Below are 22,671 nucleotides of genomic sequence, written 5' to 3' on the forward strand. Positions count from 1 at the left end.
AAATAGGTTTTTCACACCAAAATAGTCCTTCCATTGTGCTTTTACGATAATTGATATTTTTTATTTTATAACCGCCTTTGAACAACTGACCCAATTTTGAGTTTACAGCCCTGTAATTTTTAATCCAATTCAGAAGACAAAGGAACTTTCGGATTAAGTATTCGGAGAAATTTTGCCTCCGTGGGTACTCTTTAATGGAACTAACCCACATTTGCGTTACATGGAGAGGTAAACCTACCATGATTAGTCTGACAGCAAGGGGACTCCAACCATAGAGTTGAAATACTGGGTAGAGAGAGTAGAATAACCCCCGACCCGTGGACAAAAGATAAAGTCACGTGACTGTAGCCCAAACTCGCCGTTCACTGAGACCGCTTCGATTCCCGTCCATTCGTTTAGCATTGCGATCGTCTGATGCAATTAACTGTCTGTCTTTTTAATTCAGAAATAAGAATGGTACAAAAGTCCTGAACATTTTGCTACACGGAGAGAAGTTTTCTAGGGACTGTCCGATAACTTTTTACAAGAAAGGGCGACTATGACTCTAACCCATGATCTGTCTACCACTGAGGATATTCACATCGGCACTGTGTTTGGTGCCAGCCATCGAGGCGAGCGCTCTGTCTCCTAAGCCACCATGGTTCTAAATCAGCTATTAATAAAAGCTTTTTCTTCTTTTCTTGTGGTGTAGGAAAAAAGGTGCCCAGTTGAAGGAGGAGGAAAAGCTTGAGAAAGGCAACAAAATGAAAATAGGCTATTAATATCATAATCCAAAATGTGGATGAATATCTATAAATGATGGACTATGAAACGATAACATACAGGGTGCGTTCTGAAAGCAATGCGCATGACTTTATTGTGTCGCGACTATTGATCGCAGTGCACTTAAGATTGGTTAAAAAATGTGGTGGGGGATTTGCCCTTCCAAACAAGCCTGGTCTCAGGTCGCTCCGAGCAGTAGGACGTGTCTTCGCAAGTCTTTTTTTCGATCGAGTCACGGGGTGACGGAGTGTTCGTTCTCTGGAACAGCGGTACGCGATGAAGTTTTGTGTGCAACTTGGGAAGAATGCGACGGAAACTCATCACATGCTTCAAGACGACTTTAAGGAGGAATGCATTTCGAGATCTCAATGTGGAACAAGGCCTCCAAGTAGGGTCGGGAGAAGGTCACCGACGAGCCTTGTTCTGGACGTCCAGCAGGTGCGTGAAGTTTTGAAGTCAGACAGTCGGTTAAGCATTCAGGTAATCGCTGACACCCTAAACTTGTCAAAATATGTGGTACATGGGATTTTGATGGAGGATTTGCAAATGCGAAAGGTCTGTGCGAAGCTTGTGCCGAAGGTGTCGACGGAGGAGCAAAAAGAAGTTCCAGTTTTGCGCAGTGAAGAATTGATGAGTTGGTGCCCCAGCCTCCCTATAGCCCTGAGTTGGCGCCAAGTGACTTTTTTTTGCTCCCCCGACAGAAAAGAGAGCTGAAGGGAAATCACTGGGAGTCGGTGGAGAACATCCAAGCTCATGTTACAAGGTTCTTGAGAGGCATTCCTGTCGAGGAGTTCCAGGGTGCCTTCCAGACATGGCAGAATCATCTCCGCAAGTATATTGATGCACAAGGGAACTATTTTGAAGAATTTTAACTATTTGTACCCATAGGATCAATAAATATATTTTTCCCAGAAAATGCGCATTACTTTCAGAACACACCCTGTATACACAGTTAGGTAGACTAGTAATATCGCGATTCCAAAAATTTAGATGAATATCTATAAATGATGGACTATGAAACGATAACATATTCCCAGTTGGGTGCACCAGTAATATCGCGATTCCAAAAATTTAGATGAATATCTATAAATGATGAACTATGAAACGATAACATATACACAGTTGGGTGGACCAGTAATATCGCAATTCCAAAAATTTAGATGAATATCTATTAATGAAGGACTATGAAATAATGACACATAATAGATACAAACAAAAATATTTATTGTAAATCATTTTTTCTTAATAACTAAAGAGACATTTAAAAAAAATAAATATATTTTAGAAAATTTGTTTACAAATATTCTACATTTTAGCAGTTTTGGCAGAGACATAAATAATTTGATTGCACAAACAGCAATTCAATTGCAGAATAAAATTTTTAAACTTCAGAATGCCAGAACTATTTCTTTTCTTGCACAAACAGCAAATTCATTCACAGAATAAAATTTTCAAATTCATAGCGCCTATAGTTAATTGGACAGAAAGCAATTCATTCATAAGAATAAAATTTCAAATTCTCGGGGCTTGTACTAATTTTTTATTGTACAGAAAGAAATTCATTCACAGAATAAAATTTTTAAATTTGAATGTAATACTCTAACAATATGTATTGTGTACTAATTTTTAAGTAGATTAATTTAACTTCCAAGAAGTTTTCTTAGGTTTTTCGTAATTTACTATCATCCAGATACTCAATTTTTGACTAAATAGAAAAATTTGATCTCGTTCATTGTGTAGGGCATTCGTTTAGCACAAATCCTGACACTAGATAAATATAAATTCAGCTCTATAAAATACCATGATCCAAAAAAAATGACTGATGATTAGAAAGAAAAACAGAAAATGTTCAGTTTGGCTGTGTTCTGCACTGGATTTGTTAAGAGTATCTGTTACATTCATGACTAATTAAAATTTTTTTTTTCATGTCTTACTATTTTCTCCGACAAAAACAAAACAATGAATTTAAAAAAGCATTATAATAACATTAATTGAAATGATAAGTATAACCAAAACTGCAATACTCTGCATTTTCATATTTATTGATTTTAAATTTAAAAAACAGATTTAAGAAAGAATTGAAGCAATAAAACAGCTGAAAAAAATACAAAAGCAAATAATTTTTTTCCCCCTTTTTTCTGCAGAATTATATACTAAAGATACTTTTCTTGTTCATCGGGAAAGAAAGAAACACTCCGGAATTTTCTGTTCTCATTTCGGAATAAAACAAATTCGCCAATGACTGGCTTGCTTCAGCCATGGGTGCAAGTTGGAAAAAAGGTCAAGACTGAAAATTTTTTGACGAAATACCCCCTCGACATATGCAAACTATCTAAGAAAGCTTTACCATAATACATCAAGTTTAAATACTGTACAAAAAATATTTATTCATCTGTCTTTTGATAAAATAACAACAGGACATAAGAAAGTAGACCAATAACGTAGACCTAAAAAATATTTTTAAGGACAGAAAAAAAAATTCCGATTTCCGTCTTGGAGTCAGTCTTGTTTCCATCCGCGGACATTTTCGAAAGACGGAAATCCGTCCCGGGGACGGAAGACTTGCCCCAATGGCCTCAGCTAGAATTTTAAATTGTTAAAGTTTTAAAGATGATCCGCTATATAAATGATGTTTTTTCTTTCATTTTTTGAAAGAAAACCATAATTTTTTAAAGAGCAGGATAAAAAAAAATGTTAGATTTCAATAAAATAAGACTGAGTGTGGATTTTGTTACAAATTCAGATATTCAGAACACTGTGAAATTCCATTTTAAAAATTAGATTTTTCGGCAACCATAATCAAATACTTTCACAGGATTTAAAAAAAAAAATAGTTAAAATCATGACAAATTTTGTTCAATATTGAAATTCATGACTTTCCAGGTGTTCAGATACCCTGAATATTGAATGGTTAGAATGAATTCATTCTGAACACAGCAAACGATACTTTTAGTTTTTCTTTCATCGATTTCATCACATTTGGGGAGGCGGGGGGGGGGGATCAATATGCAGCACAAATAAAACACACGAAGTATCATACACTACTATAACCCTGTACATAATTCACTACTTATTTTTAATTTACAAATTCTATATATACAAAACCAACATAATTAAACCCAGAACAATCACACAAAAAATTACATGGATGCAGCTACTACAGTTGCAGTTAAAAGAATAAGAGTGCTCAGAAATGAAACACACATAAAGAAGCCAACTAGATCACATTACTGAAAAAGAATTGTAGTTTTGATAACTAAACTATATGTGTCTTCCTTTTTTCTTTAAAAAAAATAAAATAATTTTTGAGCATAAAAGGGTGGAACAGAAAACAGAACATATTAGGAACTGCACACTAACATTCAACATTTGAAAAATACAGGACAAAATTAAACTATAAAGACAACATGTTTTGTACTTTATATTCACAAATTAAGCATCAATATTTGAAAAAACATTTATCACGTAAGCTTGCACATTAATGTGTGGTATAAGTTTAACACATTTAAGTTGCTACAAAAAGTTGCCTTTAGTTAATGCCCAAAATTTGTCAATTATTGGTACATAAATTTGACAATTATGTGTTCATTATATTGCTTGTAATTGGCAGATAAGAGTTGCTACAAAAAGTTGCCTTTAGTTCATGCACAAAATTTCACAATTATGTGTTCATTATATTGCTTGTAATTGGCTGATAAGAGTCGCTACAAAAAGTTGCCTTTAGTTGATGCACAAAATTTCACAATTATTAGTTCATTATATTGCTTTTAATTGGCTGATAAGAGTAGCTACAAAAAAAGCCTTTAATTAATGTGCAAAATTTGACTATTATTGGTACATAAATTTGACATTTATGTGTTCATTATATTGCTTGTAATTGGCTCATAAGAGATGCTATTAAAAGCGCACAAATAATGCACCGTATAGTCTGAAAAGTTCATGGCACGTTAAGGCTATCAGAAATTTGACTGCATGCAATAAAAAAAATCCTATTTCATTTTTGGAAAAAAAAAAAAACATTTCTCCAATTAGTAACATACATAACCCCACTTAAAAAAAATACCCCTAATACATAAATATCTCTTATAAGTCAGTAAAAGGCTTCGATAAACTTAGTTAAAAGTATTATTTTTGTAAAATGCAAAAATAAAATTTGAAATAGCAGCCTCTTCTTCAGATATTTAACTAATATTTGTTAATTTTTTTAATCTCACCAAAGATAATTTTTTCAGTTATGTTCAAGTAAAAGACTTGCCTCACCCTAATATGCATGAAATTATGTGATAAAGATGAATTTCCTTTTTTCTTCTCTCGTAAATAATCTTATTAGCAAGATTTTAAAATCTATATTGCTTTATCCATAGACAATTGTAGAATAATTTATAGAAATATGCTTGAATTTAAAACAGCTAAAACAATTTATTTCGTTTCTTCAATTTCAGTTTGAGTCACGTAAGTTCTTTCTGGTTGTAGACAGAAATTAAAAAAAAAGAACAGAAAATTTTCCTTTAAAAAGTAATACAATAAATACCTTGATGCAAAACAAAGCCATTTTAAAATGATAATTTACAAAAAGAAAAAAAAACATGTTTCTTCTCTTTACTAATTTTAAGAAATAAATTAAAAAGATTGTTTCAGGTTGTGATGTTTCAGTTTTTTGTATTTTATCTAATTTAGGAGTATTGATGCAAGGTTGCCACTCAAATCTGGAAAAAAAATTCCCAGCGTTTTCCCTGTACGTACTAAGAAGAGCGAATTACTTGTATGAGCTATATTGGGCTATCTATACTAGTTTTAATTGCTGGAAACTCATAGAGTAAAAAAGGAACATACTTAAATAATGTTATAGTAGGGGTGCACAACCTGCGGCCCATCGACTGTTGATGTGTGGCCCGAGGGAACTTCTGAACGCAAACAAAAACATTCTTTTAGTTTGTTTTTTGTTTAAACAATATAAATTTTCTTAAATTAAAATAATAAATTCAAATTTATATTACTCTAAAATGTCTATATTTTTTGCACTTTCATTCTGTATGCTTCTTTTTAGTTAGAATTTATATCCCCCCCCTAATATTTATGTATATCAATATATATTTGATAAATTAATTGTTGTGAAAAATTGAAAAAGTTTTTTCGCTAACATGACTAAATATGCTTGCGGTCCTTCGTTAATCTACCTGCCCTTCAATCAAAAAGGTTGTTCACCCCTATGGTATAGTAAATGAAATAGTTTAGAATAGCTGAAATATCATCCTTATATATTCCATAGATTGGGTTTGCTTTGAGTGGTCACCATTTTTTATAAGACAAAAATAAGAAACAAAATTCCCTGTATCTGGCTCTCCCTTACGAACAAATAAAAAAAAACTGTGTTTTTAAGTTCCACCTTTGAAAATTCGATTACCGGAAACTTCTATGATCAATGATTTTTTGAAACGTGAGGAACTTCGATCTCCGGAAACTTCCGGATTACTGTTAGCGAAAAATCCGGAGTTTTTCCGGAGCGCAATCAGCCCTGTAAAGGTGAAACTTTTATTCAGTGTTTGAGTAACAAAAAAAATTTGAATTTAAAGCACAAAACATGCACACACACTACATATGGAATCAAAGTGGAGGAAAATAAATAAAAGAAAAAATTTGCTAAATTTGTAATATATTGCAGCTTAAATAAAAATGGATTGGGAATCCAATATTTTTTACACACAGAGCCAGTGTTGAGCTTAATGTAGGCACACTTTTGGAGAAAAGAAATATATTTACAGTCTTTAATCGACACCACCAAATGTTTCGGATCCTTCGATTGCTTTTATGAGTCTGTCACGTAATTCTTGGTAGCTGTCATAGGGCGGGAGGTCTAGTCTGTTGAAACTGAAAATAAATGGTTTAACATTAGCACTTTATTCACTTTAAGTGACAATTGAATAAATCCTTCTACCTTTACTTCCAACAAAATACATTTGTTAAACACTGTGGCAGAATGTTTTTGAACATTCTGCGACAATTCTCTCTAAAACTAATACCTTTCTGAGAGACATTTAGAATATCCAAATATAAATTCAAATTCTTAAGTTAAAAATATTAAACAGGAGGTAGGAAAAATAAATAACCATTGCTACACTAATTCAAATTGGAACAGCGCACAAGGCAGCTAAAACCAAATTCAAATTATATAAATTAGTAACAATATAAAATTACTTAAAAATGATTAAAATTTTTTTTTAATATTGTAAAAATAATATTAACACAATTTTATGTTATTATTTTTACAATATTTAAAAAAAAAAACAAAATTTAAATCATTTTTAAGTAATTTTATATTGTTACTAGTTTAGTCTTTTAGAATAGTAGCAAATATACAGGGTGTTTCATAGTGAATGGGACAAAAAGAATAGCTCAGCGTGACTGCCGTAATAGATTTATTCAGCAGAAAAAAATTTATTCTGCAACTTCAATTATACAAGTTTTATTTGGCAACATGGAAAAATCATCGATTGACGAACTCGCCGCTAGTAATGGATTTATTCAGCAGAAATAAATTTATTCTGCAACTACAATTATAAAAGTTTTATTTGGCAACATGGAAAAATCATCGATTGACGAACCCGCCGCTAGTAATGGATTTATTCAGCAGAAACAAATTTATTCTGCAACTACAATTATACAAGTTTTATTTGGCAACAGGGAAAAATCATCGAATGACGAACTCGCCGCTAGAGGCGCTGTTAAACAAAATGTCGTCCATGCAGGAGAAACCGTACTGCGTTTTGGAATACGCCAAAACCTCTTCGGTAACTGTTGTGCAAAGACATTTTCGCACGAAATTTCGCAACGAACCACCGCATCGGCATAACATGAGCAGGTGGGTGAAGTAGTTCCAGGATACCGGCTGCTTATGCAAGAATAAAAGCCCAGGACGAAAAGAAACAAAACCGAAGTGGTTGAAAAAATTTGTGATTCGTTTTTACTGAGTCCCTCAAAATAAACGCGACGTGCAGATGCAGAACTGGCTGTCCCTCACATAACGGTGTCACGTGTTTTATGGAAGCATCTCCAATGAACGTCTACCCCATCGATGAATTGGCTGTGCTGGGCCACAGGATTTGACGTGTCTTAATTGGCTGCCGAGATCACCAGATCTAACGCCCTTTGATTTTTTCTCCGGGGTTTCGTTAAAGACAAGGTGTTTGTGCCTCCACTTCCTCAGGACTTAGAGGAACTGAAGCAGCGGATAACTACAGTGTTGGACTCCATCACAGGGGATATGCTATCACAAGTATGGCAGGAACTTGATTACGGTGTAGACATTTGTCGTGTCACCGGAGGGGCACATAATGAACACCTGTAGAATCTTGAATAAATGTAGTTTTGAGGAAAATTTGAATTTTCTAAATATATTAATTGTAGCGTTTACAATCATGTTTTCTTTTTGTCCCATTCAATATGAAACACCCTGCATATAACCGCGTTGCCGAGTGGAAGGATAAAAACAGCTCTTAGGCAGGGAAGGAGGGTAAAAATTTTTTTTTATTAATTATTAGACAGAGAACGTTTATGAAAGTGCACACGAAATCATTGAGTTCCTCAATAAAAGTTAGGGAAAAATCTGTAAAATGGTTCATTATCAAATAGATCGCACGATTCCCACAAAGAGCAAAATGTCTTACTTTTAATGAATGCATAAACTAAACTTAACTCAGTGGCGCGACAGCCCATAGAGGGCCAAGGCCTAATGGGCCCATCTCAGTTTTCTTGACCTTGGGATCTGGGGTGCAGGAGCAGATGTTCCGGTCAGGTGGTCAGTCGAAAGCGGAACCCCCAGTGTTTAGTTCCCAAGCATGTTTGGTACTCATTTATCGACCCACTGAAGGGGTGACAGGCTGAGTCAACCTTGCCCGAACCGAGGATCGAACCCAGGACCTGTGGCACGACAGCGCAAAGCGCCGCCGCTCAGCCACCGGAATGAATGCATATTTGAACCAAAAATAGATTAAAGGACAGGATGCGAATTTAAAAGTGTGAGAAAGCACTTCGTTTTGAATAATAAATTAGGAAAAGAATTTACAGTGAAGGAATAACATAAAAAGATTAATTGAAGCTTTTTATGATTTAAATGTTACTAATTTGAAGTACCAAAAGCACTGGCTACTAAAAGCACCATAAGCTAAGGAATTTTTTTGTGAACAGAAGTTCACAAAAAAAAGAAAAGCTTTTATGTATAGAATAGAACAGTACATAATTTTTGTAAAATTATAAATGTGAGAATTATTTTTTAAGCTACATATAAAAGAATACATATTCTAATATTAATGGCGATATTCTCCTGTTCTAAAAAAGAATGTAGAAAAAAAAAACATGGGCATTTTTTCCGCCTCTGAGATGCGAGAAAGGCAGAAAATTCAGCAGAAAAGGGAAAGAAGTCTTGCAAAAAAAAAAATATTTTGAAAAATTCTGCAGATAAAAAACTTTTTTGCTTCCCAAATAAAAAATCCTTCTGCAAGAATTTCGTAATATTCGATGATAATGTCGCCACCATTCTGCCACGGGCCTTGTTGATTCCTGTTAATATTTTTTTGATTCACTCAGACAAACCATTAAAATTACAAAAAGATTCATTTAATTCTCAGTCGGGAAATTTTTAAGACAAATGTAATTCTAGGATTTGCTTAATAAACAAATACAAATCAAAAATATTAAACATTTTAACAAAGCAAAATGTTTAATTTATTGAAGAAAAAAAATAGGGGCAAGCATTTTTTAAATATTTTTACGCTGCCATATATTTTAAAAATATGTATAAGATATTTTCATTTAAATAAAATAATACCTTAACACTCCGTCGGGCGCGTCTCGAAACTTACGGCATCGGGCGCGATGCATCTGTCAGATACATCTCTGTTTTGTGTGTTTTCTGTTAATATGTATTACTTTAAATCTCCTATTTTTACTCTTTTTAGGTCCAGGCTTTTACACCCGGACCTTTTATTAGTTTTTTATGTATATTTTTAATTTTTATTTAATTTTTATATATTTTTTAATATTTTCAATAATAATTTTTATTTATTAATCACAAACGCTATTACAAAAGTTAAATGCTGTAAAAAACATTTAATTAAACATGTTAAACTGTTGAAAAAGTATAAAAAGGACAGTTATGCACAAATAATACATAATATAAAAGTGACAAATCAATTATTATAATTGAATCCGATTCTAAATTTAAGTCAAATTTTTTCTTCCGATCTGTTTTGCCCATTTAAGTATTATTGTCCTTTCCTACATAAAAATAATCATTATTAACATCATCATCGAGTTCTGAGTCATTATAAACACTTTCACTGCCATGACAATCAGCTTCACGTGTTTCTAAAATATCTTCTTCGTCAGCATCACTTTCATCAAATTCTTCAGCATTTAATTCCTCATTTCCATCACTAAATAGAATACTATGAACTAGCTCTAGGTCTTTCTGATTTTTCAAATCTAAAAAGCGTTTAGCACTCATCGTAGGAAAAAGATAAATCAAAAACGCTCAGGGAATCTCGATACTTCCATGTAGCTTCACGAGACAAACGTTATCGGGCGCGTGTATCTAACAGATACAAAATTCCAAACAAGCTTGGAAATAGGAAATACTCCTACACCGAACTGGTCACTACTGCATTCCAAAGTAGCAGGGGGCCAGATGGACAGATACTGATAAGGTCAAGGTCGTAAGAAAATGTTTCAGGGGACAAAAGCAGAGATATTGACACGTCTGTATCTGTCAGATCAACGCGCCCGATGGAGTGTTAAAGTATTTTCAAATAATTCATGGGAGCAAGTCACTTGCTTTTAATTGACAAAGTAAATTCAGAAATATCTGTTTGTTTAAATTCTCATGTTCATTATTACAGTTTATATTCTGGTTTACATGAGATGGTAAACATTTTACTCATTTTCAAACTTTACTTTACATGCATTACTCGTTCAACATTCTTAAGAAATTTCAGTCTGCTTTACATGGGATGGTAAATATTAATAATAAAATTCTAACTGTGCATGCTGTCCAATATAAAAAAACAGAAAAGTTTATAATTATTTTTGGTTTAATGATCTGTTAATTGAATGCAGTCTAAATGATTTAAGGGAATAAACGTAAATATGCAAATTTATGTGGGCAAATAATATTTTAAGTTATAAAATCAGACACAAAGAGATACAGCTTTGACCCTCAAAAGAAGCAGCAATCTGAAAATTAAGGTGTTATCAGTTTGACATATTTTTTGGAACTATTAACATCAGAATTGTAAGGCAAATCTGGAAAAAAAATTCCCTGTACATATTATACACAATATATTAAGAAGAAACAACAATTACTGTGCTCTAGTGTGAGCTATATTGGGCTAACTATTCTAGTTTGAATTGCTCGAGAAAAAAGGAACAGCTGAATATACTTAAATAATGCTATGGCAAATGAAATAGTTTAATATAGTTGAAATATCATCCTTGAATATTCCATGATGCTTTGAGTGGTCATCATTTTTTATAAGACAAAAATAAGAAACCAAATTTCCTGAATTTTCCCAGTTTGTAAAGAAAAAATCAAAATTCCCTGTTTTTCCCCTGTTATTTCAGGTGATTTTTAAATTCCCTGTATTTTCCAGGTTTTCCATGTCTGCTGCCTGTGGAGTGGCAATCCTGAACACTTTTGCATGCAGTATAAAGTTCCATGCTAAAACAAATTTACAATTATTTATTGTTTGATTTAATAATTGCGGAAAAAAATTTGAATTGTAAGGTATACGAATTTGTAAAACTATTTAACAATTGTGTAATTTTTACTGAAAAAAAATTCAAAAATTTCAATTGATTGGTCGAATAGTAGGGTTGCCAACATTTGAACAATAGTAAGAGGAGCATTTTGTCCTTTTTGCAAAACACTTTTTAAACGTAAGAGAAAACAAGAAATATAAAATAAAAACAATTTTAAAGTCAATTCCTACTTAGATCAATATAGAAATTTTTTTACTTTAGCTACTTTTTATTAAATAATTACAAATTTTTCTGCCATTAAAAAACTAAAATCAATGAATTCAATTTAATGAATGAATTAATATCTGAAAGAACTGTATTAACATTGAGTGTCATACGCAACAAGTTTAAGAAAATGTATTTGAACTTGAATGGATTTATAAAAAGTATTTTATTAACGATTGAACAAGATATATATTGGGAGAGGGTGAACTAATAGTAGGAATTAGAAGAAAAAGGAGCATGGTTTCAGACAAATATAAAAGTATAAATTGGGTGACCTACCACATAATGTTCTTTATTGAATTTATCTGACACAGCGAATATAAATTAGTTAAATGTATGCCATAAACTATATTTTTTTTGATCAAATCGAGCTACACATTAAAAATTATCATTGATGTTGAAAACTGAATGGCTTATAGTAAAATTTAAAACAATGACAAATGTTAAACCAATCAGAAAATTCTATTTTTCATCCCTATTTAATGAACGAATTAATATTTGTAAAAATTGTCTTAACATCAAGTGTTACAAAATTAAAGAAATGTATTTGAATTTGAGTGGATGAATAAAAAATTATTTTATTAGTGATTGAAAATTAGAACAGAATAGAGCAGGGATGGCGAACCAATGGCATGCGTGCCATTTACGGCACGAGACACAATATTTTGGGCACGCCACCGATCACAATTGTTACTAATACACTATGAATTGTTATTGCACAAATGTTATTACACTATGAAGCATATGTAACAATTAAATTAAAATTTACAAAAAAATAATAATAATAATAAACAATTATTAATTAAAAAATTAACAATTAATGCTAAAAAAACAATTAATAACCATAAAAAGCAAGCTAACANGCCATAAATTAAATATTTAAGTCAATAAATTTTAACAGAATCAGCAAAGAATTAAAGAAAGTTAAATTTGTAAAATTTTTTTAAATTTAAAATAAAGCTGTTTAGCTGTTTACAAATTTCCTCAAAGTGTACATACATACATTACATCTTACCTTATTTAAAATAATCATTTATGCAGGTCTGTCTCGTATTTGGTTTCATTTTTCAAACAATGTTTTCTAGATTTTGTAACTTCTCAAAATGTTCCTCAGCTCCCCATGGTTTGTAAAAAAATTTCGTATGACATTTATTGCATTGAAGGCTTCCTTTTGGGTTACAGTTACAGCTTCAGGATCACTGTCATTGTCCTCACTGTCCACAACTTGTGAAACAATTTCAAAAATTGTAGCTTGTTCGTTGTCTGCAACATTTTCCTAGAAATCGAGTGGGGTAATTGCCTTGTAAGGAAGTTAAATAGGATTTTGTTAGAAAAGAGCTTCCCTCGCCTCAGATAAACATGACCTTATAAGCGATAACGATTTTTAAAACTTGATCATATATCTGATAATCTGTAACAAAGAATTCCTCTTCAGTGAGCCGGGACTTTGGAAAAGTGACCTTATATGCGGGGCGACCTAATATGCGGGTGACCTTATAGCAAGGTCTGACTGTAGTAGAAATTGACAAAAAAAAAAAAAAAAGAAAANAAATTAAAAAAAAAAAAAAAAAAAGAATAAAAGAATGTTCTTCTTTGATAATTAACACAGCAATGAAAAGTTAGCAATGTTCTCTTGAAGAAGGGGGAAATAAATAATGTTTTATAATGTTAAAAATGATCATTTTAAAATCTGGACATTTTCCTTTTGTTTTCAATTATTTCTTTCCCCCCCTCCTTATATTATAAAAATGATGCCTTATTTTTTTTCACGTCACATGCCAAAAAGTAGTACTTTGAAGAAATGTGTTGAAATTTTAGATGCAAATGATTGGATGGAGTTAGCGATCCTGAAATAATGAGAAATAATAATTTCAAAATTATGACTTTTTTTTTTTAATTTTCATTTTTTAGAAACTAATTAACTGATTTTACTCAAATTTATTATTTTGCCATTAAAAATAACACAGTTCAAAATGAATACTGCATGAAATTATCTTAGAGGAAATAAATTTTCGCACAAAACATTTTTTTTTTGCTTTGCTTAAATAGTTTTTGAGGCCTGGCAAAATGCAAAATTAGAATGAGAGGTTTTAAATTTATGGTTGCTTCCTGACTAAATTATCATATTTTTTGTATTCAGGTTACCTCTTCCCTTCTGTTTCGAGGATCAAGAATACAAAAAAGGACAGAGAAAAATTTAGATGTCTCCTAAAAAAAATTTATACCTTGTGGCTAATTTTTTAACTTATAATTTTGCCCACACAAATAAATTAAATTTCTTTTATTTGAATGTTCATACTAATTAAATATAAAATTATCAAGATTTTAAGACATTCCTTTTAATTTTGGATACTGTAGAAACAATTTTTACATGCTTAAAATATATAGTTACAAAAACTGGGGTGAAAAGTGTTACATACCAGGTGTGTGATCTTGGCAAGTCACCAGTTGTTCCCCACTTTTCAATGGTGAATAATTGTGGCCCATTACTGCCGTACAACTCCTTGAAGCCATTCATGGGTACACGAGATGTACCAGTCACAAACTGTAACAGCCTGGCCCTCATTTCGTTTGAGAACGACATCACCATCTTTAAAGAAAAATTGCAATGGATTAAAAGCTTGTGGGGATAGTAAGTAGTTGTCAACAATGTCAACCCTCATCCCCTGTGGCAAAATTTTTTCGATATATCTGCAACAAAACTCTCTAATGTCTTTCTGCTGGATGCTTTTAATAATAACAACCATGTATGTTACTAATTTAAAATAACAAATACGCTGTGTTTACAAAAAAAATAAGAAGAAAATTTATATTTTTTAGTTGAACATGTCATAATTTTTTATTCTAATATTATGGGTAATATTCCCCCATTTTGGTGGGGGGGGGAAGCACAAATTATTTCCTTCTTCGCATTTAGTAAATAATCATCACAATAAAAATAATTAAAAATCTTGGAATCCGTAGTAATAATTGCCGAAAAAAAAAAGATCTATGACGAAATCACGCGAATCGGACTCCTCAAATGCGTGTTTCATTTTGAGATTAGGTTGTTGTTGTAAATAATATTGTATAAAAAATATCGGATTTAAAAACTATGAAGAAATTAATGACAATAACTGCCAAAAATTCGATAGAATTATTGCTTTAAAAAGTAAATTCTCAAATGCCCGATTCGAATTTTCTATATTGTTTGAAATATATGGGGATATTTAAAATCCACGTGAAAATCAATTAAACTGCCGAAAACGTTACATCGATTTACGATACTATAAAATATTTCGAAAAGGGAAAATGAAGCATTTTTTGAAAACACTTTTTGACATGCTCAATTTATGATGATAGTATTGTAAATCGATGTAATGTTTTGGTCGTATTTTTATTGCTATTGATTTCTCTATAGTTTTAAAATCCACTATTTTTTTATACAATATTAATCATTACAACAACCTAATCCCCAAACGAAACATGCGCTTGAGAAATCCGTTTTGTCGTCATACTTTTTTTCAGTGAATACTACAACGGATTTCTTGTTTTTTAATTATATTTTTTATTGTGATGATTATGTACAAAATGCAAAGAAGGAAATACTTTATGCGTTCCCCCCCCCAAAAAAAATGTGAGAATATCACCCATAATATTAGAATAAAAAAATCATGACAAGTTTAATTATTTTTTTAACAGTGTTCATACAGAGATCAGAAGAAGAAATCCAAGGAGTTCAAAATTTGAAAACTTTGTGCAAAAGAAATGAAAACTAGACAGTTTTTTTTTTAAAATTAAAAAGCTGTTATAATAAAGAACTTGCAAAAATGTATATTTTGCATAAGGTATATTTTTTTTAGCCCTTTTGAAATACATTTTGATTTTGCTGAACTTCATCAAGAAAAATAAAGGTATCACTTTGACACATAAATATATTTTCCAGTTTCAAATATTTTAATAAATCTTGTTAAAGTACAGATGTTAAAGATTAACATAAAAACCTACCAATCTTATTTTTTTAAATTTGAATACACAAAAAAAAATCTAAGGCATTCAAAAAAAAAAAATCACAGTAAATTATTAAGTTTGCTTGTAACATGTAAAATTAAAACTATTTGCTGTTATTTTTTTCTTCTAACTCTTGCAACTTAATTTTTTCTTTTCTTTTGAAGTTTTCTTCTTAAACTATTAGATTTTGACAGCTAAGTCATATCATTTCGTTCCCCTGCTTGGACAGCAAATTCATCAGCGGACTTAGTCTGTTCATCTATGCAACACAATAATCTAAGGACTAATTTGGAAATCTAAGTAGTTACAAGTGTTCCTTGGAGACCTTTTTATTTCCAAAGAGTTTCTAAGGAGTCTGTACGAACCCTGTTTTTTAATTACAAAATTTATTATAATTTTTTTTTTTTGTAAACACAGCGATTTAGATACAGTAGAGAACCAATTATCCGGGATGCTCGGGACCATCGCTATCCCGGATGTCTGAATTTCCCGGTTTTCTGGATCGACCAAAAAGTATCGTTAATCGATGTTTTATCGAACCCGAATTGCAAAGGAAAAAGTGTAATGCATAAAGTAAGAGAAAAAAAAAAGGTACTCCTAACTTTAAAAAGAAAAAAAAAATGGTAGAAATATAACATTTAAAAGAATAAAAAAATTTGCAAGTTTAGACAAGAAAATCAAGTTTAAAAAATACAAAATTCTCATATTTATTTTTTAAAAATAATTACAATTCCTAAATTAAATAATATAAACAAAACCAATGATTAAATAACGCAATATATTTCATACCTAATTATACGGGGGAAACGATAAAATAAAAGGAAAACTTATTAATCTAAATAAAAACACTTGAAAATTATCGAACCGAAACGATAGTTAAAAAAGGCACTAGCATAAATATTGAAACCCGGAACAAGGCAAGATCAACGGAATTTTAAAAAAAAACCTAATGATAAAATTTATGAATAAAAAGAATTAATTTATTGAGTGCGAAATTTATCGTGAAAAGAAAAAAAAAATCAAACGTAGTGGAATCAGAAAAACAAAACTGCAATCTGCTTCATAAAATAATCCTATGTTTAAATTAAAAAACTATTCTCCTTTTATTTATTTTTTTTTTGTTGATAAAAACACGATATTTAATTACAGCAGATGTGATTCCACATCAATAAAAACTTGCAAATGATACCGCACTTGAATTTATTCAGAAGAAAAAGATTTTATTTTTATTAATCGATGTCAAATAGATAAATATATTTTTCTCTTTCAGCTTCTGTTTACTGATATGCATGCAATGCATTCCCCCCTCTCGTAAATTAAACAGAAAATGATATCAGCATGCCACACCCTTGAGCTTGATTGATGGCCTAAAGGAGAAAATAAAACATTCCTCCCTGTCCTGCCTTCAAGGTCACGGAGGAAATGACGTTTCTCTGGATAAACGGGGGCAAAAATTCTCCCCTTCCTTACATTTTCCTATACTCAACTTCAAGGATGAGTTCATTTCCGCTTTTTTTCATAATCGTTCTAGTTTAAAATGGCGGGAAAACTGATCAAAATTTTTCCCGGTTTTCTGGTTATCTGTATACCGGATAAATGGTTCTCTACTGTATTTTATATTAGTAGCATATGTGTTTGTTATTATTAAAAGCATCTTGTAGAAAGATATTAGTGCTAGAGAGTTTTGTCGCAGATAACTCGAAGTATGCACTTAGCATTAAAGAGATTAACTCACCCTCCAGAACCACTGTATGACAATGTGGTTTGCATGGTAGCTGCCTTTATACACAGTATTGGATTTCCAATCCCTCACGTCTATCTTTCCAATTCCGCACATCAAGAGTTCCAATTCATTCTCATCAAAGAGTTTGATGAGATGCATGGGGACGACTTCACCAAAACCTTCCAGAAAAGAATTCATCTGCTGTTCGATCCTCGACACAAACCTCCATTGGATCACCAAGCTGTAGGATGGAGAAAAAAAAAATATATATATAAGATTTTTCAACAAAAAAATTTAAAAAACCAACATATTTTTTTTTATTTTATTAATAAATACAAGGAACTAAAACACTTAATTTACCACCAGTTTACTATCACGAGTTATCTCAGGCAAACGAAAAAAGTTAAATATTAGTCTTTATATGATAGTTTTTAAAACAAGGGACAACACAAAGATGATAGTTTCCAAATACAGTCAAACCTCGATATCTCGAACTTGAAGGGAGAGAAGAAAAAATTTGAGATATCGAAAATCGCACGTTATCGATAGAAGAATAAAGAAAAATGCTCTTTACATACCTTATTTACTATTCCATATTTATTCTAAAAACACTTTTTACACTTTCATTTTAAAAAAAATATTCAATTGTCGTTTGCTTTAGTGATGTGTAAGGAAGTTTGTCTGTAACACTTTGTTAAGTGGACTATAGCTTTAAATGTCTCCTCTGACTTATTCAGCTGCCTCTCAATAAATCTCCTTACAGTGTCCACTGCAGAAAGTGCTTGTTTGTTAGTAACATTGGGTGGTAAATCTTCGATTTCCTCATCCTCTTCTTCTGATAGTTCACAAGAAGCTTTCGTTTGAGCGATGATACCATTGTCATCCCACTGACATGCATCATCTACGTTTACAAAGTCATGAAATTCCATGTCATCAAGTTTCATGAGTCCGGTCAATTTGTCCCGATCATTTTCGGTGTAGTTTTCAGCAGAATTAACGATATTGATTGTTTGACTACTTTCGTGATCTTTAATGAATCCAGCCTTCTTGAAGCCATTCTTTATCATAGAGAGAGACACATCATTCCATGCCACTGACGTCTTTTTGTCCATTTTTTTAAAAAAGTTTATCATTATGAGAATTGGTTTTCTATTCTTAAATTTTTTTTGGAATAGTTTTTTATTTCCAGAAAAAATATTTACACTATTTAAGGAGAAAAAAAATTAAAGTTATCGAGGGATTAGAAAAAAAATTAGTGAAATCAAATTTTTTTTAAACATGGAGTGTATAGGGAATTTGAAGGGAATTTTTTCTTCTTCGAGATATCGAAAAATTCGTGAAATTGAGGTTCGAGTTAGCGAGGTTCGACTGTACCGGTGAAGTGATCCGCTATTTTTTTAACTATCTTTTTTTCCTATGTAAACTCAGCAATCATTGTACATACAATCACACAAAATACATGTGCAGTAGTCCCACAATGCTATAGCGAAACTCCCAAACAACACTTGGCAAACTTCCGATCACAGCAAATTATTATTATTAATATTTTTTTATTGTTCACTTTCGGCCGAGTAAAAACTTGACGAAACAAAACATACTGACAAATTCTGCTTTGCCCGAGTTTTCTCGGGATAACCAGGGTAGTGGTCAAGTACTCAAAAAATATTTTTAACCACTTTTGAAAAAAAAAATCATAATAAGGATCGGCGCAGCGATAAAAAAAGATTTTTCTTATGGTTTAAAGTTCTTAATTTATCAATAAAATTCAAAATCATTTTCAAAATCAATAAAATTCAAAATCATTTTGAAAAACTTTACATAATCATGATAAAATAACTACTTTCTGATGAATATTGCAGCGAAAATTGTGAAAACCATGCATTTTTTTTGTAATTGAGAATGACAATTGACACGGCAAAAAAAAAAAAAATCTTTCTAAAGGATAGAAAACTAAGCACCTTTTACTTACTAACTCCGAATAAAACAGAGTACTTTTAGGGCTTTTAAAAACATTAATAAAAAATAAGCACCTTAAAGCACTTTTTAAAAATGCACCCTGAAATATGATAGCGGCTCTGATTTAGATGACTCCAAAATAGACATGTATATTAATCAAAATTATGATTAAGATTCAACATTCATCAAAATTAAAATCAATGTAAAATGTAGCACAGGGAAAAACAAACTTGCAAGGATATATTAAGAGTTATAGAATAATAAGGAAAAAATATTAAAATATTTTATATAAATATTTTATATAAAAAAAATAACCGATACTAAAAATATCCTACTAAGCTCCAAAATCTGAAGGGAAAAAAAATTTCCCAAAAGAGTAACTGAATTCAATAACAAAACAAAAATGAAAAGGAGATAAATATCTGAGCTTCTGTCATAATATTTTTAACTTATTTTTTTAGTAACAAATACCTTACTAGTTACTTAACCTTTTTCCTCACAGATAAAATAGGGGTCATATTTTAAGTGTTAAATTTATGTAACCAAATGATGTGATAGGATGTTTCAGAAATACAATTTCAACAGCCTTAAAAGTAAAAAATGCATATTTTTGGAGCAGTAATTTACAATCCCATCATTAAAAAGTCCATCTTTAATCAGAGGAATAATTAAGGGTTTTGATGCAAAAATGAAAATTGAAGAAATCAAAATTAAGTCTAGATAAATATAATGTAGGATAAATGTAAGTTTAATAAAAGAAATTGAAACTTTTTATTAGTAAAAATAAAAATTCAAATTTTTGTCTTAATATTAAATGATTACATTATTTTGACAAAATGGGCTTTTTTTATTGTGTTTAAATATTTTATATAGTATATAATAGGGGTGCACAACCTTTTTCAGTGAAGGGCCACATGCACAACAGATTGACCAATGAAGGGCCGCATGCCAAAGTGTTTAGACCGACATATTGAAAGCAATTGTTGGTGGTGATTGTTATATAAACATCATTGTTTATATAACACTAAATTCTTTTTGTCGGTTAACCTTGNAGTTATCCGGAATAGGGATGGTCCCGATCGTTCCGGATAATCGGTTCCCTACTGTATATAACAATAACTTTTTATGAAAATTATTAGTTGAATAAAAAATAATTTTAAATCTTCAGCAATGTAAAATTATTTCAATATCGCAATAAATATTTGAAAGACTTGACTACTTTTATTTTGTGCTAAAAACAGGCTGATAGAAATTTTTTTTTTTTTTTGAACTCATTAAATCCCACTATATAAAATGCTCCGAATAACTAAGAATATGTCTTAAGATCTTATGTGCACTTAGTTACATGGATGTAGATAAAATTTTTCAAAAATCTTTCTTGAAAATCTCGAAATGGGAAATGTCTCCGTTACTTTCAAAAATACTGGTAAATCAAGATAAAAATTTTATGAAATAAAAAAAACATTTAACATTTTTGTGTAAAAAATATATATATATAAACAAAAATCAACAAAGCCTATGATCATGTTATATTCTATATTCAATAAGCAACAAATCTCATTTTCTCTCATGATCCATTCCTCAAAAAAAAAAAAAAAAAAAAAAAAAAAAAAAAAAACACAATGATCTCAAAATTCAAATATTTTTGCATCTTCAAAATAAAAAGTTTCAGGCATGAAAGGGACACATAAAAAAGATGAATCACATGGAAGGGACCGCCCTGAAAAGACTGAACCCCAACCCATTAATGTTTGAAGAAGTAAAAATACATACGGCTTTCCAAAAATAGTGATTTCCAGTTCAGTTGTTTGAAAAAATGCGTAATTTCTACTGGTTCTAAATCATTTGTACAGATAAAAATTACGGATTAAGCAATTTCTGATAAGTAAGTGATAATAAATTGTTCCTTTTAATTTACTTGTTTTTGTGAGCTTTTAAAATATTGATTTGATATTTTTTAGATGTAGAGCACAAATAGATCATAACTGTAATTAAATGCAAATATTGATTATTTTATATGCAAAAAATTCCAATGCAACAAAATAAGTTTGGTTAATTTTGAAGCTTTTGATATCAGTATAACGAATTTTCGTTATTGCGTAGCGATTGCTTCCGTCCTCAGGAATTCACTGTATACAGTAATAAATATTGATTAAATAATAATATAATTATCTTTATTAAATAAATAATAAATATGTAAATAAATATTGATTATTTAAGGTGAAAAAAAAATCATAATCAGAAATTTCTAAAATGGGAGACCACTTAATGGACTAAAAGAAGAAGAAAAGAACTTTTTCTTATTGTGATAAAGAATTTGCTAAGAATTATTATTTTTTTTAGATATAGATTGCATTTTTTTTCTTAGTTGAATCATGGAATGACTATCCATAAAAAATGAAAGGTAAGTTGAGAAAAAATGGAAGTATGGAATGCGTTAAAGTTACTCCATTGTTGTATAAATATATTTCTAAATATATAAATATAGAATAAAAATAAATATAAATATAGATATAGAATAAAATATATTTCTTATTATTAAATATCCATTTTGAAACATTCATTGAAATTAATGGATAGAGCATTTTGTGAATCACTGTATATACAATTCAATATAAAGCCATTTTATACTGTATTTTATCTAAACAGTGCTCTTTATAAAATTCATTTTTTCATCATAGTTTCTCTAAACCAATATTTCAAGTCAAATGTTTAAATAACGCTGTTTGTTTTGAATTAGCATTATTACTTTAAGATATTCAGTATACAAAAATGAAAGATATTTAGCAAACAAAAATGAAAGATATTCAGTATACAAAAATAGTCAAATTTCTTGTTGTATACATTATAGAAAAAAACTAGATACCATTCTTTAAATTTTTTTTTATTTGAAATTGAAATATTTAAAAAACTTCAATTTAACCACATGGTTTTTTGTTCAGATTAGTTAATTGTTTTATAAACATTTCTTCAATATTTTATGTGTATACATCATTTAACATGTTTCTTATGCATTCCTTAAACTTTGCCAGCTTTTTAGGGTAAAAGGAGAAACAGTTTCAGAAGTATCATATCTGAAATGCAAGCAAGATTCACCAACTTTCGATATTGTAATTATTATGCAATTCATATTTTAAATCAAAAATCTAATATTTACCAACAAAACAGTAAAATTGAATGTTAACATATAGTTGGCTAGGTAAAAGAACCTTTTTTTAAGATTA

At 30.5% G+C, this 22,671-nt stretch overlaps 2 protein-coding genes across 3 annotated transcripts in view; one reads left to right on the forward strand and one right to left on the reverse strand.

The window, feature by feature from the left end:
- Positions 1 to 1,038: 1,038 nt before the first annotated feature.
- Positions 1,039 to 1,476, forward strand: LOC139425581 (protein GVQW3-like). The gene has a single exon (XM_071180871.1). It carries the CDS (start codon positions 1,039 to 1,041, stop codon positions 1,474 to 1,476), a length of 438 nt encoding a protein of 145 aa, XP_071036972.1.
- Positions 1,477 to 1,969: 493 nt separating this feature from the next.
- Positions 1,970 to 22,671, reverse strand: part of LOC107453513 (E3 ubiquitin-protein ligase Nedd4) — a 98,609-nt gene continuing 77,907 nt past the window's right edge. For both annotated transcript variants that reach the window (XM_043053387.2, XM_043053388.2), the window contains exons 20-22: positions 17,504 to 17,732; positions 14,199 to 14,368; positions 1,970 to 6,630 (exon numbers count right to left, since the gene is read on the reverse strand). In XM_043053387.2, coding sequence (XP_042909321.1) covers positions 6,528 to 6,630; positions 14,199 to 14,368; positions 17,504 to 17,732 — 502 coding nt within the window. In that variant the 3' untranslated portion in view covers positions 1,970 to 6,527. The remainder of the gene's footprint in view (positions 6,631 to 14,198; positions 14,369 to 17,503; positions 17,733 to 22,671) is intronic.

The sequence above is a fragment of the Parasteatoda tepidariorum genome, chromosome 5 (genome assembly GCF_043381705.1).
Source record: "Parasteatoda tepidariorum isolate YZ-2023 chromosome 5, CAS_Ptep_4.0, whole genome shotgun sequence".
Taxonomy (NCBI): domain Eukaryota; kingdom Metazoa; phylum Arthropoda; class Arachnida; order Araneae; family Theridiidae; genus Parasteatoda; species Parasteatoda tepidariorum.

What these genes read in the sequence shown, in the direction of transcription:
- LOC139425581 (XM_071180871.1), top strand. Translation starts at nt 1,039, where the DNA reads ATGAAGTTTTGTGTGCAACTTGGGAAGAATGCGACGGAAACTCATCAC.